Source organism: Haplochromis burtoni, unplaced genomic scaffold (assembly GCF_018398535.1).
Source record: "Haplochromis burtoni strain Fernald_Lab_line unplaced genomic scaffold, NCSU_Asbu1 Contig_20, whole genome shotgun sequence".
NCBI lineage: Eukaryota > Metazoa > Chordata > Actinopteri > Cichliformes > Cichlidae > Haplochromis > Haplochromis burtoni.
This window is the reverse complement of record NW_024582381.1, coordinates 3,701,695-3,719,706: the sequence shown is the minus strand read 5'-3', so window position 1 is coordinate 3,719,706 and position 18,012 is coordinate 3,701,695. Positions and strand designations below refer to the sequence as shown.

Genomic DNA, 18,012 nt, shown 5'->3' with positions numbered 1-18,012 from the left:
AGAGATCTGTTCAAGAAAATATACATTTTTGTGTTTGGCCCACTTGTTTACGTTCTTCACATCAACTATAACATGAACTATAATGTACGAATTCTTAAGGAAAAACAAACCAAAAAAAATAAAAAAATAAAAAACTAACAGTACAAGTAGCTAGGGCTGTTCGATATAACGATATATATCAGATGACGATATAAAAACCTCTATCGTTTCATTTTACGCTATTGTTTGTTTCGTGGTGTTGCAAAATAAACCGTTTACAGCAATATTTTTTCATCGTTTTGATGGTCACTGTAGTGGCTATATTAATTTATTAAAGTTCTCTCTTTCTCTTATATTTAATATAACCACACTACGGATGGACAAGCGACTGTTTTTATGCGTTGTGGTTAGCAACAACTACGGTAACACCATCACGTGTCCGCTTGTTTATGTTCCACATAAACCTTTCACAATAAAGCTCAAAATCCTGTTGAGACTTTTCAAAATAAACTGAATCACGTGAAAGAGCAGATTATTTACGTATGAGAAGTAAAAAAGAGCCGCCAGGTGCTAAAAAATAAACCTTAGACTCAAACGTTAGAACAGGCTTTTCCCCGCAGCACGCCGTGTAATAAATATTCACAAAGAAAACGGCGGCCATTACAACTTATGTCTAAAAATGTGTAGTTTTATGCATCGGTTAAAACATTCGACTCCAGCTACATGACGCGCAGCTGGAAACACTTCACGCAAGACGAGCTGCCCGAGATTCACAGAATTTACAGAAAATGTTACATTTTTGTGATTTATATCATTATCGCACGATAGATGTCTTATATCGGGATATGAGATTTTGGTCATATGGCACAGCCCTACAAGTAGCCCAAACACAACCATTGCAAAGAATGAATGTTTGTGTTACTTTTTTAAGTCAAACTACAAAAAAAAAAAAAAAAAAAATCTGCATTAATAAACTGGCTTATTATAAAAAATAATAATAATGTACAGACTTTTTTTTGTCACATTGTGCTCACTTTCACACAAGGTACCAACAGCAAAGTGCCTTTGCGATTTATTAAATGAATCCTAGCATTAATTTGGTGAATATGTTGATATCACAATATCAAATATTCACAATCAAATACTCAAATCCCAAACTGTCAGTCTTTGGGGAAAAGATAATTACCCTTCAGCATCACTGCAAGTCTGAAACCGGGGTAACAAATACAGCGTGTGTACCAAAGATTGTCTCAGAAACCTTTTAAATACAATTTATTACTTGTTCTAAAAACTACTATTGAGTAAACAAATCAGTACCTAACATGTTAACGGTTCAGTGTAGTGCATTGTTATCACCGTGTGTTTCAAAAAAACCCTCAATAAGGAAAAAAATGTCTATGCTCTAGTAATGCAAAACAATAATATTTACATCCTATGTAAAAAGTAAAAACAAAATCAGCACTGCTCTTCTCATGAACAAAAAAATGACTGTAGTTTACAGCATTTGGAGAGGTAATAGAACTATTAATGAGTATTATATAATAACGAAGTTGTGGTTACCATCCTAGCTACAGGTCTACAGGTCAGAAACTACTTAATGCCCCTTAACACTGAGATAATAGATCAAACTGTTTCTACAGTACCTTTAGAGATCAATTTATTATTAGCTTTCACCTGCAAATAGCTGCTTTTGTACCAGTGCCTGGTGCAGCTGAGCTCTGCTGTTCCCTAAAGTTTAGGACGTCTTGGTAGTACTATCTCCTGTTGTAGAGGTCTTTGCGTTTTCGCAGTTCCTCCAGCACCCTTGCCCTAAACTGGGTCCAGTCTTCTTCCTGGAATTGCTGGACACCCAGAGCCAGGTGGAGCTCTGCAGAGTGGCTGCGCAGGAAAGGATTGTACTGCTTCTCTTCTCCAATCGTGGAGGGACACTGGAAATAAAGAGCACGTCAAAACGCAGCCCACCTCAAAGGCTCTTGATTGAACAGTGTCAATCATTTGCAGAAAGATTAAAAATAAATAAATCTATCATAGAAGATAAAATAAGTGATTTCTGTTACTCCCTTCCCCATCACAAAACGGACAATGCATTTCTGCAGATGGCATCACCGTGAGTATTAAGAAAACACAGCAGCTAATTTGTTACCAGGATACACTGACGTTAATTTGGCAATAAACCTAAACAAAACAGAGACATATAACAACAGGAAAAGCTCAACCTGGACTCCTAGACATCTGCTACCTCTTTCCAGCATCACAGCACAAAGGGATGCTTGAATAAAACTCAGTTAATTGTTAATAATGCTTGGTCTGTTCCTACTGTGACAAGCCGAAAACAATCTGTTAAGTCAGACTTTCTATCCCTTACCAATAACAGTTTAAAATCCACCAATGAGATCTGGAATTAGCAAATGCATCAACCTTAATTTGAAAATCCTAGATGCTTTTCAGGAAAGGTCACCTTTGACTTTGAGGTCAAGGTCTCCAGGATTTAAACCTGTCCAAGAGTTTTAGTAATTGCATGGCATGAAGTTGAGAATCCTAGGTGACTTCCTTCTTGAGTTAATGCGCTCACAAGATTTTTAGAAAACTCGACCTCTGACCTCTGACCTTGAGGTCGAGGTAAATGATATTCAAACTTGTTAGAGACTTTGAGTAGATGCAACTGTGGTATCAATTTTAAAATCCTACTTTACTTGTTGTTAAGTTCTCGCATTCGCAATCTTGGGTGTCCACGCCGCATGGCATTTAGTTTTTATTCAAAGGACCTGCTTAACCGAGTGAGTCACAGCAGTGCTACAGTTTCTGATACATTTGGTCAAATACAAATGCAGTGTTTCAGAAGTTTAAGTCATCACCTTCAGGCAGCTCTGCTACAAGGAAAACTTTACAGTTTTCATACATGTTTTTTTGGTGTACTATATATCTGATCTTTTTAATAAATAATACTCAAAGATCAAACTCAGGTGACTGATATAAATAAGCAAAAGACTACGTGTGAAACGTGAAAACATGCAGACTGCAGAGGAAATGTTATGGTCATTCAATAAGTTTTGGAGGTGGAAATCATCAACTGGAAGCTCCAATCTTGTGAAACTGCCTTTAGAGGCATGTATTGATAACAGATAAAAAACTAATCTAAATTCAGGATGGGCACTTCACTGAACAGCAAACCTTTGCTCTGCTGCAGACTATATCACAGATGGACTCGACTGAGCCTGGAAGAAGGGAAAGCGAGAGGGCGGCATGCACTCAAGAGTGCTGTCAGCACGAACGCTGTACGCAACTGATAAGCCCTTATTTCAGGTGTTGGACAACATGAATCCTGGGATGGCTCGCTTGAGAGGCATAACAATGGTGATACATCATTCTCACCGTGCACAGCTTCTGGCCTCGCTGCTGCAGCACCCACTGATATTTGTTTTCCCTGGCTGTGTTGTGCGGCTCAACCTCAGCAGCAAACAGCAGGTTGTCCTCTGCATACTCATGACCTGCGGGACAGCCAGTGGACACACAAGAAAAATATCACAGCCACATGTATAACCATACTTAAAAGCCTAAAAAAACCAAAGAATTCCCTATGCAACCCGTTCTTATGGTTTGGCTGTATATATATAAAACACTTTTTTAAAAGCAAAGACATATTAAAACCACAACTTCATCCGCAGCACACAAACATAATTTTTTGACACTGAATCAGACAACTGAAAGGATTCTCCTACCAGGCCATAATAGAGTATCATCAGTCAAGGAGCCAACTGTGTCCAGAGATGACAGCATTGTTGTTGCACTGCCTTCAAACATTCTCCCTAGAAACAATAAAGACAGGTTAACAAAGAGATTCCAATTTCCAAACAGGGTTCCTGAAGCATTCATATGGTCTAATCTTTAGTATTACCAGGATATTTTCATTACTGCTATAGTTAGATTGTCAAATTGGTTAATTGGAAGATAAAAATGTCCAATTTCTCAAAGGTCATGCGGATGACCACTAGCTATTAAGACACAAACTACTGTACAAACTCTGTATAATACTTTCAGCTTCTCTCTTACTTCTCAAAGGGGTTATCACATCAGATGGATCCACACATAGATTTTACCCAAGGCTGGGTTTGTGTCTCCTGCTGATCTCAATATTTTGTGCATAATGAAAATGTATTAACCACTAAATTGCTATACAAAATCTATTGTATATTAAAGAACATGTTAAAAAAAGCCATTGGCATTACAAGGTAACCAAAACAGGCCACTAAATATACAATACTATAATTAAGTATATATTTTAAATACTTTTTGACGCAACTGATTAAATTATTTCAAGTCTTATAAAAAAAACTATGTTACATTAAGTTATGCAAAGGAAATCTAATCAGCATTTCCGATGAAATATGAAAAGGTGTAATTTGCATGCAACAGTATTCAGTTAAGATGGTGCTGACTTGCATTAGCAATGTTAAACTTGCTTTTGAATGAGGTAATCTGGATGTGAACCAAAAATGACAGATGTGAATGCAGAAAAGGCATCAGGTCAAAGATCCTTTTTAAAATTGCACTGATTGAAACACTGATGACAGATAGGTTTCTCGTATATATCACATAGTACAATTAAGTCAAAATCACGCTTCCTTGGTATCACACTTATGCATTTTAGCTGACTTTTAGACTGTGCGATCATCAGGTTCTCAGACTTCAGCAGTTTTACAGTATAGAAAAAAAAAGCCCACAAAAACTCTAAAAACGCCACACCAGTTTTTTTTTTTAAGTTGCTTTTACTCAAGCATAACATACATTTTGATCAAATTGCCAGGAATAAGAGGGCAATGCGTAGACTTCTGTTAAGGTAACACAACTATAACTACGTGCAGACAAATTGTGCTTGCATGCATAGTCACTCCCTGTAGAGAACAATTTTGAGCCAGTAAAACCCAGAGAACCTGTGTAGAATGATTCCACATCAAACAAACTATTTCATCCTGCATTTTCAGTAACTCTGAAAAAAACAAAAAGAAGCAAACAGCTAGAATAATTCCTCTTGATCTGGTTTTCTGCATAACTTACCACATCCTGAGAGAAACACCAGGTCACCAGAGAAGAGGCTGGAGGGGGCACCGACCGTTTGACCATCCAAGAGGTAGATCATGTGGCCTACCGTGTGTCCAGGGGTAAAGAGGGCCTTAAAGCGCATACGCCCAACTGTTACCGAGTCATTGTGTGAGAGAGGGCTGGAAAGAAAAATAAGTAATGAAAAAACCTAAACCAAGAAGTGTGGAGTTACTGATTTTTAGTGAAAATTAAAAGATTAAAAATAACTGAAATAGACTTCCTTTTCTGACATGTACCAGTTGAGCAAAGGTATCAAAAACGACTACCTTCCCATATTATTTTTACATTATTAGAAAAAAAAAATGTGAAAAACAAAATCTTTAGTGTGGTAGTTTGGAAGTCCTAAAATAACCCTCCATCCCCTAAGACATAACAGAATAGTCACTCATGCCACGATAATTTAGTGTGAAGTCAGCTGCCACCACTACTGACAGTGGGAACAAAACAGGACTAAGTACAGTAAGAATGATTCAAAGTGAGCCAGTGTGCTATACTGTGCAAGCTGGGACTTACTGCGTGAGGCCAGGAATGTTATCAGCCGCATTTCCATAAACTCGGCATGAGCTGTGCAGCCGTTTCAACCCTTTGTTTCCCCCACTGTGGTCCCTGTACATGGATCACAAAGAAGGTTCACGCAGCAATTTAGACAATATCCACACATTACAGATACAAAGCACCTATTTTTTTTTAAAAACACTGTGCTTATTTTAATCAAACTGAACGCAGGACTTTCAAAATGTGGGGAAAACATCTATACATACAAATGCATGGCATTCTTTTAAGCTGCAGTACGGCAATAATAAGTCTAACCTCTTGTGTTAGAGATGTGAATCACATTTTTATTTTACTATACCTATTATTATATGATTTTTTAACCTTTTGTGACATGCTGAGTCTTGTATGATTATCACATTAACATATATTTCGATTTTTTTGCCTTCAACTGTAAATTATGTCCTCGAAGTTAAACATTTTCAATATCTGTCTTATCCAATAAGATAAAGTTACCTCAGGAATTTTTTTTAGCTACAAAAGGAGATGGTAAAGTACACCAAAACTGTCACTAAGACCTACTATAAATGTTACCAGTGTCATATTGAATGGGGTCAAGTTGGCAATGACATCCAATCTGTTCCTAATATTGCAGCAATTTACTGTTATAAATATTCAATAGCCACATTAAACTATTATATTTGCACTGATCAACCTTCCTGTTTTATAGGAATATAACCAGAATACAATGAGCTGGCAGCCCATGAAGTCCCTTCAAGTTGTAATCATTAATAAAGACTCGTTCAGACTGATGGCAAGATGTTGGCAATCTCTCTGCATTTATACATTTACAATCTGTCTCATAGTAATTCCAGTCAGTCCAAGCCAGACTGCATCTGTTTGCAGAAAGGTTGCCTCTTATCAGGTGAGATACTGTAAGCCCTCTTGTTCACAGTATTTCCAAAATAAAATATCGATAATTGGTGTCCCTGTATCAATATAACATTGCTATGCTAAATATCACAATACTATGCTGTCTTTCCCCCCTACTCCTTTTTTATACATACAAATTACATGAAACTCACCAGTGCTTGTGTGTACATAGTATTGCTTCTAACATTACTCCTTCTGCCTCGAGGACTGCCTGAAATGAATAAAAGAAAATACAAATAAATCGGGTGTTGGTAAAACCTTCAGTCAACACTTCAGATTCATGACACATCACAGCGTTATTATACTTGTGTATTTAATAAGGCAAGATACCATGGATACAAAACACACTCATTCACAACAGCTGGCTACGGACAGTCAACAGCTGCAGCTGAAGTAAAACACATGGTTGTAAGGAAAAATGACAGTGCAGAGATACCAGCTGTAAGAGAGAGAAGCTCCAATGTCAATGAGCCCTACAATTACAATCAAGCTTTCAATACAACTCAATGTTTTTGTTTACACACCTCATACTTTTATAAATACAGCAATAATTCTATACAGGCTTTCATATATTGTTTGTAACTCACACTATTTATACATTTTAACCCCATCTATGTCCTGTATGTGTTACTAAACTGGCTTTGAACTGAATGACAATCATCACACTTAAATAGTATTATTCCAACTCCCCTAAAAATATTTCGTTTTCTTAAAGATCTTAATACTAGATATTATACATTTCATATAATAGCTTTAAGGATCAGAGTTGTGGTACATATACAAAATAATGCTGAACTAGAAGCAAAGCAATCATGTCTCACTAATATCAGGCGATATCTGTCCTGACTTCTCTGCAGCATCATGTTCTGAAGAAAAAACAACTTTTCCCTTGGAACTAACTACACAGTTACTGATTGCTGTTTTCAGCGCAATAGCCTAAATCTATTAACCCATTCAAAGACACATAAGTGACATCAGAGGCACTCGCCTGAACTATCTGAGGGTCTGCAGGGTCTACAACAACTGCGATGCTCGAGGCTCTGTCGATGATAAGGTAGCTGTAGTTGTCAGAGAGCACAGAGATAGGAATTATTTTAACACCTGTGGGCAGAGAAAGAAATGACATAATAATTATTCGGGACAACATTAAACATGCACTAATAAAAATATCCATCTTTAATGAAACAAATGCTAGAATTTTGTACTGATAGTAATAACAATTGGTTCTATGGTATGTACAGCGTGTGACAGCAAGGCATTGTTTGGCCCAGTGTCACCCAGTTAAACCAGTAATTGTTGCATATACCATTGAACTCCACGGGATCTGTAGCTGAATGCCCTCCAGGGTAATTTTCACGAGCTTTCCGCATTTGCCGTTTGTAGTACATGTAGCCAAGTCTGGTCTTAGTGTAGAGTGTGTACCTGGGAGACAATTGGAAATGTTATGTCCCAATAGTAAAAGCTGTTAACATTATTAACCTCGCCATGCAGTTACTGTCATTTCTTTGGTTTGCTGAATGAGCACAACTGACGTAACTTAAATGGTTGGTATGCAAACGTCTCTTAAAATAAAGTTGAAGCCACTGCAGCATATGCTGATGAAAAAAATGCCATTATCGCGAGAAGAGCCTCACAGCAGAATACCAACAGCTGTACTTTTCAAATGGTCTTGTCTAAATTAAATTACGTGGGATAAATCTATAGCACATAAAAATGGCTAGATGTTGCTAAGCTACGCCAAGAGAATCGCCAAGGAAACGACAGAAATCTCTGTCGCCAAGGAAAGTGGCGCCATACTCACGCTATTCGGAACAAGGGCTTCTCCGTTCGGGCCATTATCTTGCTGAACAGTTTTCTCCAAAACACCTGTCCTGTCCGTCTGTAGCGAAGGCACAAACAAAAACAGATGAAGGATGAAGTGGCTACCAGTGTTATTATCCAGTCAGGAAGCGCCATAGCCTCTGAGCGGAACGTAATGACGTATACAGCGACACGTCACAACAGTCCCCTGGTGACTTTTAGGCTCACTACCGGTGTTGTGCTCACCTGATTTCTCATGTTTACGTTTTCTTTTATGTATTAAAACAGAGTATATTATAATTTTTTCTGTATATTTTCATTATACATTTTTCACATCACATTTTGCTTAGGTTTAGGCAGCAGAACCACTTGGGAAGTAGTAGTAGTAAATTAAATGAAATTTTAAAAAAGGGTTTTGACAGCCTGTCAGGCAAATTTTAACATGCATATGAATTAGCAAAAATACTGTGTGATTTTGCCTGTTTTATATCCAAATCCACTTTGCTTCAAGAAACACATAAAATGGGAATTTCTGTTTTTAGAATCACATTTCTTTCTGGTGTAAATGTTGAATAATTATCTGTCTGTTGTTATAACCGTATTGTAGGTTAATTGTAATGATTTTTGTAGTACAAGAAAAAATACATTGACATATAATTATGACTTACAATTACCCTTAGACAAAATGCCAAAGCTGACTAGGTATCAAGGAAGCACTGGCATTTAACTAATTGTAGAGGGAGGTACAACCAGTAGTTTGTGTTTTGGTAATATTGGTACTTTTTAACAGGAGGCGACATGAGTAACCAGTCTCATCTTTCTGAGAGTAGCAGTAACAGTGTGAGTTTCAGCCAGCATATCCAGTTACAAAGGATGACATCCTCCTGTTGTGCACGGCTGCAAATCTCCAAGGCAGGACTGAAGGACAGTGAACCCAACTCAGGCGCAAGCCACAAGGTAAGTAACCTTTTCTGCTTTGTTTTCATTTGTTTTCTGGGTGACCAGATCATAACAAACCAAAAGTGGGTCAAAGAGATTACTTGAGTGCAGTGTTGTAGTGTTTTAAAATTTGTATATAAAAATAAAATAAAAAATGGGTTTTAAAAATAACACAGGCTTAATTTCCTGTTCACAATCGGCAGTATGCTTGCTTTTTTCTCTTTTCCTATCTTAAAAATTCTTAAGTACAGTACTAATTTTCACAAGTAATCTGACTAGACTACATACAAAAAGAAAAATGTATGCAGTCTGGCCTTTTCAGACCGGTGAGGTGCTGCAGAGGGATTCGACTGCTCTTACAGGTGCTTTAATAGAATAAATGAAACTGAAGGTGAGCTCAGGATTGCATATTGAAAGAAGAAAAATCATAACTTTAGATGGGGGAATTTTCCTTGGCCTCCAAGTGTCCACATATACTTCATTCTTAAATTAAACAGAATTACAGCCATTGGTTTCTACTCTCATACTTTGCGTGACCCTTCTTATATTTTATCAAGCAATAAATGTGAACACATGGCATGACTGTGCCTTCCAGACACAATAATGTTTAAGTTGTTTCAATGTGTCTTGTGAAACTATATGTTGAATTACAACCAAGAGCTGAGTGAAACTATAATTCAAGCTGGGACATTATCTCATCTTTGTTATTGCAACAGCACCAGACTGCTAGACCTTTTTTCAGCCCTTCAAAATATTGCAGTTTCATTACATGTGGCCCAATTATCCCGAACAAACGTGCGCACTTTAATTTAAAATATTTATAGTAGTCAAATTAATTTTTAATTAGCAAGTGACTCACACTTAAAGTACAAGTGTAAGGAGACCAAGGGTGTCTGCGGTGTTACAGTACATACAGATATACAGCATGATAACAAAATTACATTTTTAATGTTAAATTTCAATGTAATTTATTATTGTGAGTTCCAAGTTTTCAAAAATATGACATGGCTGTCGCTGTAGCAGGGAAAATCTTCCACACATACCCCACATACACATGTACAAAGCCAGAAATATGGAATAATACCTTTATCTAATACAGTTTTTAAACCAAAGAGGGAAAAACAGTGAGGTTTATGCACAGTGAGAGGCTTTTGTACTCAAGAACTGTGCAAAAGTATCAAAATAACACATATGCACACGTTCCTGCTCCTGACTGCCACTTATTTTTCAGCATTTACCTGCCTTCTCTTTTTTATTCCCTCCCTCTTTTCTCCATCGTTCCTTTTCATCTGTTCAGCGTGTCTAACGTTACCTGGTTCGTGTCGCCTGCCTTGCTGAAAGAGACAGACAGGGTGACATGTGCACAGTTTTGCATGTCTTTGATGTGGTAGATTTGCGTGGTTCCTGCGTGGTGCTTGAACCAGCTGAAAGTTCACAGCAAGCCAAAACGTCCCCGAGGCCACCAGGACGTCCTGTAGAGACAGCCTTCCTTATTTTCTTTACAGCCACTGGAAACAAGCCAGACTTTAGAATTCTGTTATTCGGTGCTGATTTCTGAGAATCACATGTGAAACACAGACAAACAGATAATGTTGTGCACAAGGAGGGACTTGTGATCACCCTTTCTGAAACTAGGGTGACCACATACTTTCCAGGAAATAATAGCACAGAATTAAGCAACGCAACATACTGTGATTTACGATGTAATATAGTAGGAAGATTTTATTTTGTAATTGTGAAAATGAAAAGTCAGCAATAACTAGTGGATAGTGAAAAGATGTAAGTCTGACATAGCTTTGTACCACTCATCCTGTCTTTAGGGTAGTCCAGAAAAATGATGACATCTAAAATTGACAGTCCTCCCCCCTACGAGGAAGCACTGCATCATCCTAAGTGTGATAACTTCCCCTACCAGCCACAGCATGGCTCTCCTCTTCCCCCACCTCCATCTTACAGTCCCAGTCCTGGCTACTGGGGCCAAGGGGGTGTCTACCCGCCGATCAGCATGTGTCAAGGCCCTGGCCTTCCTCCATCTGGGATGCCCACCACAATACCGACTCTGTCTGCTGGACTGCCTGCCTCCAACCCAGGTTCTTAGCGAGTGGCACAGTCTTGAAGTAATCACACCCTGCAATATATTTAGATTAGGTGTAACAAGGATAAATTACCACTTGGCTCTTCCAAATTCTGCAGGAGAGATGGAGGATTTTCTCAGCACCCAGTGGGAAAGCACATCTGTTCGGCATGCCTTCATCAGAAAAGTAAGGGTTTGTGACTGTGTGTCTTAACTTGCTCTTTGTGCCAGTGACAATCCTGCTGCTCTGATCTTTCTTTTTTTCTTTTTCTTTTGGACAGGTTTACTTAATTTTATCAGCACAGCTTGCTGTCACCTTCTCAGTTGTTGCTGTCTTTACGTTTGTGTAAGTTTCCCCATTTGTACATCCATCTAGCCACTGGTGAATGTATCTGGTGAATGGTAAGAAACACAGTCTGCCCTTTGGTGATGCCATGTATCTGCTTTCACAGTGACCCAGTGAGGATTTTTGTCATCAGTTACCCTGGCATCTACTGGGCATCTTTGTGAGTTACTTTTAAGAAACAGCCGCACAGTTTTAGTGCAATTACATAAATTGATAAAAAAAAAAACACACATGTGAAGAATAAGATGTATGTAATAATAATCACAGTGGTGAATCTCTCTGTAGTGTGGTTTACTTTGTGGTTTACTGCATTCTCATCTGCTGCAAAGAGCCAAGGTAAGCAAGGCCAAATAAGTTGGAAAAATTAAGTTGTTTTATTATTGCTATTATTATGGCTTATTAAAATTTTCATAAACAGTGATGTTTGTGGTTTCTGTACTTTTTAGGAGGCGTTTTCCGTGGAATCTTGTGCTGCTTGGAGTATTTGTAAGTGTTGTTTATTAGACTAAGGGTCAGACATTGACACTAGTAATGCCACAGCAGATAAATATGTGCAGAACTAACATAGTGTGAGGTGCTGAAGACTGAAAAAGTAAAGTCAGTAGAAAAAAGACATCTCTAAAAAGTGCTAAAACTCACTCTGACATTTAAGACGCATTGTATTCATGTTTGATCTTGCAGACTCTTGCCTTGTCTTACATGGCCGGAGCAGTTTCAAGGTTTGTTTATTGGCTTTATTCAGACAACAGCTCAAAACAGCACATTTTGATCCTGATGGTATATATGTGCCTTTTTTTTGTTTCGTTTTAATCGCTACATGTATCCTTTACAGCTATTATGGAACCAAAGCAGTGTTTATTGCCATGGGAGTAACAGCATTAGTCTGTATAGCTGTGACAGTCTTCTGCTTCCAAACTAAGGTACACGGAGATGTAAACTGTCTCGTTGTAGCTCAGTAGCCTGTGGCTTGTCAGAGGATGTCTTTGTTGTCGGTGTAAAAGAACTCCTTTGTCTTGCATTACAATGGGGGCACTGAAATCCTTTAAATATTTATAACATTTTGGGATAAGATGCGAATCCAACTTCTCTGTCTGATGCAACTCGAGATACACAAGTTACATTTTTGGCTTCTACAAGACACGTTTCACACACGCACACACATATATTTCTCTTTCACCTTATTCTGATCCTCTTTCACAATAGTCTCACTGCTCTTTCATGTAGCTTGAAGCATATCAGCTTCACTTTCATCCCCTTAATGACTTGTTTCTCATCACAGGTGGACTTCACCTCCTGCGGGGGATTCCTCTGCATTGCGGCCGTTCTGCTCATGATCATTGGGATTGTTACAGCCATCGTCCTCTCCTTCCAATATGTGAGCCTGCTCTGGTCAAGTCATTTAATTTATTCTGTCTACTCGTGTTTCTCTGCGTGAGGAACAGCAGCTCCCAAGGGTGTATCTGTGTGACTGATTTCACATTCAGGAGCCTTTCTTATGTCACTCAACAGGTCCCCTGGCTGCATATGCTCTACGCTGCAATTGGAGCCATCGTTTACACTCTGGTGAGTCCACACTCACACACAATTAGACTGAGTATTTCTTCTTGGTATTATGAGTCTGTTGTTGAAAAGCAAGCGAGACATTAGCAGTCCTTACACCCCCAATACATAGCTATTTAGGAGCCCTAAATAATGTGGTGATAATCTACTATTCATTTGTCTTGATTTTGATTGGTCTATCAAATAAAAAAACAAGAAGGGAACACTCAATCTTCAGTTTAACACAAAGTCTGTTAACTTCAGAGATATCAGGATGTCCAGATAGAAAGCATAAACTATTGTGAATCCAATAAAAAAGTGATAACAGTTGCACTGGAAAGGCAACAAACAAGACAACCTCCAGAAAGGGAAGGTTTTTTGATGGATTTTTCTCTAGTTTTGCTTTTTGCTGGGTCCTTTTTGCTACTTGGTAGCATGAGACAGCACCTGCAGCCTCCACAGGTTGCTCAGCTCCATCAGTAAGGCACAGGTTTGCCATGTCAACAGGCCCGTTACACAAGTAACACTGTCAGAGCCCTAAAAAGTGACCTCAATCAGGTTATTTGTGCATGTTTACAACCAAAATGTCATCAAGAGACTCCTTGAGCATGACATGAAGGCTCAGTGTTCCTAGGTGGGTTCTGTGGTCAGAAACCAGCATTCTGTAACTCAGCTGGCAGGTTCACCACTAACAGTGTTCTTTTCACGGATGATGTTGCAAGAAGCTAACATTTATTACGGTGTCTCCTCTCCCTTTCACCTCTGTCACATGCTTTCTTTAGTAAAGGAGGTAAAATCACAGTTTTCCCTAATCGAACAGACGGATATTCCTGAAGTTCCAACTATGATGTTCAAGTGTTCCTTTAATTTTTTGCGCAGTGTATAAAGTGAATTGGGCTTTTTTTTGGGACATTTTATCATTTCCTGTTACAAACATGATTTCCACATTCATTGTCCCAATAGGTCTTTTAAACAGGTAATCTCACTGTATACATGTTATAGCACTTTTTAATGTGGTTTTCCCATAATGCTGGGGATTGTCCGACCTTTGCTTTTGTACCATTATATTCAAAATATAATTTACCCAAACTTTTTACCTTAGCTTACCATTCCTGTCAGTCTCAGCTATAGTTGAAATTTTGTGTTAATGAGTAAATATTAACACAGCAACACACGAAAAGGGTTAAACTAAACGCACCACCACATGGTAAGGACAGAATCACAAAGCTATTAGTACAGTTGTAGCCTCACATGATACAGGATGTAAATTTTCTTGTTGGTCATAGTGAGTGACACGTAACAGTCCAAAAACCAAAAGTTTTATTAAATGGTCGCAAACATGACAAAAGGCTAGAAATGTTGCAGCATTTTTCCTTGTATTCATGTTTTTATGTCAATTTCCTCTTTCCTTTTCTTCCTTATATTAGTTTTTAGTGTACAACACCCAACTTCTTATCGGAAATCGGGAGTTGGCCATCAGCCCAGAGGAGTACGTCTATGGAGCGCTTTCTCTTTATGTTGATATTGTTCACATCTTCCTCTTCATCCTTCAAGTCAGCGGAGCTGCGACTGAATGAGCCAGCGGTTGGAGTTTGTATATTGTATTTGCTGGCAGACACACAGCAAACTGTCAGAAAGATTATTACTTTATTATTATTATTATTTTTTTCTACATCAGTAACACTCGAGCACTTTGTTTGTTGGGCTGTATGTAGCAGGACTGCAGCCGCAAAGCTTACACTTAGCCCGTGTAAAGGAAGAGAGCTGCTTAAGCTTCGCACATTTGTATAGCTGCATTTTAATATTTATGTGCACGTTAAGGAGTCTAGTACTCTCAACTATTACTTCGATCAAACCTCCTCATTAACAAAGTGTTTCTGCCTCCAAAAAAGGGAACAAAGCCATTTATAGATCAACACATTTGTTTTTATTATTGTCAGTGCTTAGACTTACAAAACATGTGTAGTTGGAGGCATACTGCTGGACACCACAATCATTAGTCAAACATCTGTGCTGGTAGTAAGACGGTCTAAGATCTGTTTGTTATGTACTTTTCATTTTTCCAAAGAGAAAACCCAGAGAACACTGACTCACCGATTAAAAAAAAAAGAAAAAAAGAGTTGTCTTCTTGAATCACTGGCCATTTCCTTTGTTCTCTTTAATGTTTCTGTTATTTGTTGTTGTTAGAAAACGATGCACACCGATCAATAAATCATACCTTACTGTTATAACTGCTTTCTTCATGTCGGTGGTTAATTACAGTAACACGTTAAGAGTTCTAGGGTGGCATTAGCTCCTATAAATGTTCTCCCTTCCTTGATTGTGGATTAGTATTGTTTCCCGTCACCAGTATTTATGTGTCGTCCACACCGGAAGGTTTAAGGTGTCAGGCGCTTGGGGTCACGTGGGAACATGGAGGTCTGCCGAACGTTGTGGAGACCCAGGTAGAGCATGCAGACTCTCTCCAGGCCTGTGAAGGATGGCATCTTTATCAGTTTTTTATTCTTACAAAAAAACAAAAACCATTCCTGTAGTTCCCCCGACAAAACATATTTCTTACCAATGCCTCCGCCGCCATGTGGGGGAGCTCCATACCGGAAGGAGTCGATGTATGCCTTGATCTTCTCCAGATCTGTACAAACAAAGGAGAGGCACAACATTTTCTAGTGTTGTTCCACTGGTTGCCAACAGAGGGAGACAAATCATTAGAATTTCACTCAATGCTCCTCAAAAAGAAATGGAAACATCTGTTTTTCTTACCGATTTGATGGTGGATGGCTCTTTCTGTCAGCAGCTGAGCATCGTGGACTCTCTGAGCTCCGGAGAGAATCTCTTCTCCTCTCATGAACATGTCATAAGAATTGGAGTATTTCTAGACAAAAATAAAACAAATTCAGAAATCAGGTTTTTCTCACATGTGATGATGACAGGAGGGGGTTAAAAAAAAAGAAAAGAAAATTAAAGTCAACCAGACAAGGTAACGCTGGCACAAAACTTGGGTAACAACAATGATTATGACAGGAAGAGAATGAAATGAAACCGTATTCATTTTTTAAAGCCAAATATTAACAGAAATATCAGTCTGGCAATTGAAATTCACACAGGTAGCATAAAGAATGTAGTAAATTGGCAATTTTGTGGCATCGCTCATGGATGCTGATGTTTTTTCTTGACTTGTCGGGACAATATCAAGAAAAAAAAAAGCATTACGTTGCCCACAGGAGCTACAGTGCAAATTTAAGAGGCTGGTGTGTTTGGTATGTTTGATGTGTGAGTGAAAGACTTACAGGGTTACTTGGATCAGGCATTGTGTAAAACGGTCTAACAGCCAGCGGGTACTTATCAAGCACATAGAAGTCAGTATCATACTGTGGAGAGGGGGGGGGGAAAAAAGAGGAGTGAGAGTCAATAACTGCATAAAAAAGGATTAATAGAGACACACACCTATCCTTTTCTTTATTTATTTGATGCAACTGTGAGCTTGAATAATAAAATACTTCTCCAGGATACTGTAGAGTCTTTATCTTACAGCATAAAGCAGCTTTTACTGAAGGAGGTCGTCTGAAGAAGACTAACAGCTCATATATACAAATTCTGGAGTTCTAATATCCAAAATGGCTTTTTACTACTTTTAAAAATCACTCGTGTTTTTATCTGACCTTCATACATAAAGGCTACGTGATCCATTGTTGGATCATGTCACATTCATAATTTTGACATTCAATGAGTGAATCACATTTGAAAACAAACCTTTTCCTTGACGAGGCGGCCAAGCAGCTTCTCATTGGGTGTACTACAAAACAGCAAAAATACATTGAGTTTAATAAAGACAGACACATCTCACATTGTTAAAATATTACTTAAACTGATTGTAATCAGTGAATCATCTACAGTTATTATTTCTCAGACTGTTTTTTTAACGTCACTGCTCGTACTGTACTGCAGATTACAGCTTTGATCACAAGGATTACTTAAATGCTGAGTTACTGATGTGATCTTTCACATCCTCACTTTAAGCACATGTTACAATTTACTTCTGCTTTTATCAAAAGAAATCATCTGACAAGATGAGTTGGCTGTGGGGAAAGGCTGTGTGATGTATTCTAACCTGAGGTCATCCTCGTCACCCATTTCGACCCCGGCCTCACGCAGCATGGCCACAGCCTCGGTGTACTCCAGTCTAAGAGTCGGCTCCAGGAATTTGAAAGGCTCACTTGGGAACTGCTTATTCACCGTCTGGATCTCTGTCTGGAAGCTGACGCAGAGGCACATGCATTGAATTTCCAGAGTGTTGAGAGGACATAATGCTGACTTTAATTCATTTTCCTGGGAAATTTCCCCAAACCACTAATTTTTTTTAACCCAAACATAAAACTTCACATACATCAATAGTTTTCCAATCATGATTGGAGTATGTAATGGTGATTCATATCCATGTAAAAATACTTGTTACACGTGTTACTGTGGAAAAAGGGTTCTGTCGCCCCTGATTTCTTCATATCTTGCTTCCAAAGAGGCATACTGTCTTAAAAAGCTTTAAAGTGGTATTAGGTAATAGTTCTCCGGTTTTCTGAACCACTTTCAAAGTTTTTCTGTGGACATTGATGGTTTGTTCTCTCATTTTATGTCCAGTGGTTGTACCTGGACTTAAAATGACTGACCCGTGAATAAAACACTGACCCATAAATAATTAATGCACAAAAAGCCTCCCAACTCAAAGGGCAAACCAGTGTTGTGTCTAAACATAACAGACAACTTAGCAAAGAACCAATCTAAATTGTATCTTTGTGCACTTTGTTAGCCTGATGCA

The 18,012-nt window shown here is 38.4% G+C and overlaps 3 protein-coding genes across 5 annotated transcripts in view; 1 reads left to right on the top strand and 2 right to left on the bottom strand.

Annotated features, from left to right (window-relative positions):
* Positions 1-731: 731 nt before the first annotated feature.
* Positions 732-8,460, bottom strand: pnkd (PNKD metallo-beta-lactamase domain containing). The gene is made up of 9 exons (XM_014332689.2): positions 8,306-8,460; positions 7,811-7,926; positions 7,493-7,605; positions 6,657-6,715; positions 5,593-5,685; positions 5,035-5,198; positions 3,699-3,785; positions 3,352-3,467; positions 732-1,907 (listed from the first exon to the last, which is right to left on the bottom strand). Exons 1-9 carry the CDS (start codon positions 8,458-8,460, stop codon positions 1,734-1,736), a joined length of 1,077 nt encoding a protein of 358 aa, XP_014188175.1. The 3' UTR covers positions 732-1,733.
* On the top strand, positions 8,423-14,986 carry LOC102313410 (protein lifeguard 3). 3 transcript variants are annotated; one of them, XM_005919327.3, is made up of 13 exons: positions 8,423-8,515; positions 9,095-9,261; positions 11,064-11,333; positions 11,437-11,504; positions 11,599-11,663; positions 11,770-11,823; positions 11,949-11,999; positions 12,110-12,149; positions 12,345-12,382; positions 12,496-12,583; positions 12,943-13,038; positions 13,173-13,226; positions 14,630-14,986. In XM_005919327.3, the coding sequence occupies exons 3-13, from the start codon at positions 11,078-11,080 to the stop codon at positions 14,777-14,779; spliced, it is 960 nt and encodes a 319-aa protein (XP_005919389.1). In that variant the 5' UTR covers positions 8,423-8,515; positions 9,095-9,261; positions 11,064-11,077; the 3' UTR covers positions 14,780-14,986. The 3 variants fall into 3 exon arrangements, with proteins under 3 accessions (XP_005919389.1, XP_042074470.1, XP_042074471.1); XM_042218536.1 differs by lacking the exons at positions 8,423-8,515; positions 9,095-9,261 and having other exon boundaries at positions 11,068-11,504; XM_042218537.1 differs by lacking the exons at positions 8,423-8,515; positions 9,095-9,261; positions 12,345-12,382; positions 12,496-12,583 and having other exon boundaries at positions 11,068-11,504.
* A 120-nt stretch (positions 14,987-15,106) lies between these two features.
* The window catches only part of dars1 (aspartyl-tRNA synthetase 1), a 32,989-nt gene continuing 30,083 nt past the window's right edge, over positions 15,107-18,012 (bottom strand). Inside the window, exons 13-18 of the mRNA XM_005919326.3 lie at positions 17,311-17,457; positions 16,953-16,995; positions 16,490-16,570; positions 15,963-16,074; positions 15,763-15,834; positions 15,107-15,672 (exon numbers count right to left, since the gene is read on the bottom strand). Of these exons, the coding sequence (XP_005919388.1) occupies positions 15,581-15,672; positions 15,763-15,834; positions 15,963-16,074; positions 16,490-16,570; positions 16,953-16,995; positions 17,311-17,457 (547 nt within the window). The 3' untranslated portion in view covers positions 15,107-15,580. The remainder of the gene's footprint in view (positions 15,673-15,762; positions 15,835-15,962; positions 16,075-16,489; positions 16,571-16,952; positions 16,996-17,310; positions 17,458-18,012) is intronic.

Coding starts and splice junctions, on each gene's coding strand:
- pnkd (XM_014332689.2), bottom strand. CDS start 8,460: ATGGCGCTTCCTGACTGGATAATAACACTGGTAGCCACTTCATCCTTC. Junction 5,686..6,656: donor CTATGTACACACAAGCACTG/GTGAGTTTCATG, acceptor ATCCATGTACAG/GGACCACAGTGGGGGAAACA. Junction 3,468..3,698: donor TGATACTCTATTATGGCCTG/GTAGGAGAATCC, acceptor GCTGTCCCGCAG/GTCATGAGTATGCAGAGGAC.
- LOC102313410 (XM_042218536.1), top strand. CDS start 11,166: ATGGCTCTCCTCTTCCCCCACCTCCATCTTACAGTCCCAGTCCTGGCT. Junction 12,383..12,495: donor ATGGCCGGAGCAGTTTCAAG/GTTTGTTTATTG, acceptor TATCCTTTACAG/CTATTATGGAACCAAAGCAG. Junction 12,584..12,942: donor TCTTCTGCTTCCAAACTAAG/GTACACGGAGAT, acceptor TTCTCATCACAG/GTGGACTTCACCTCCTGCGG.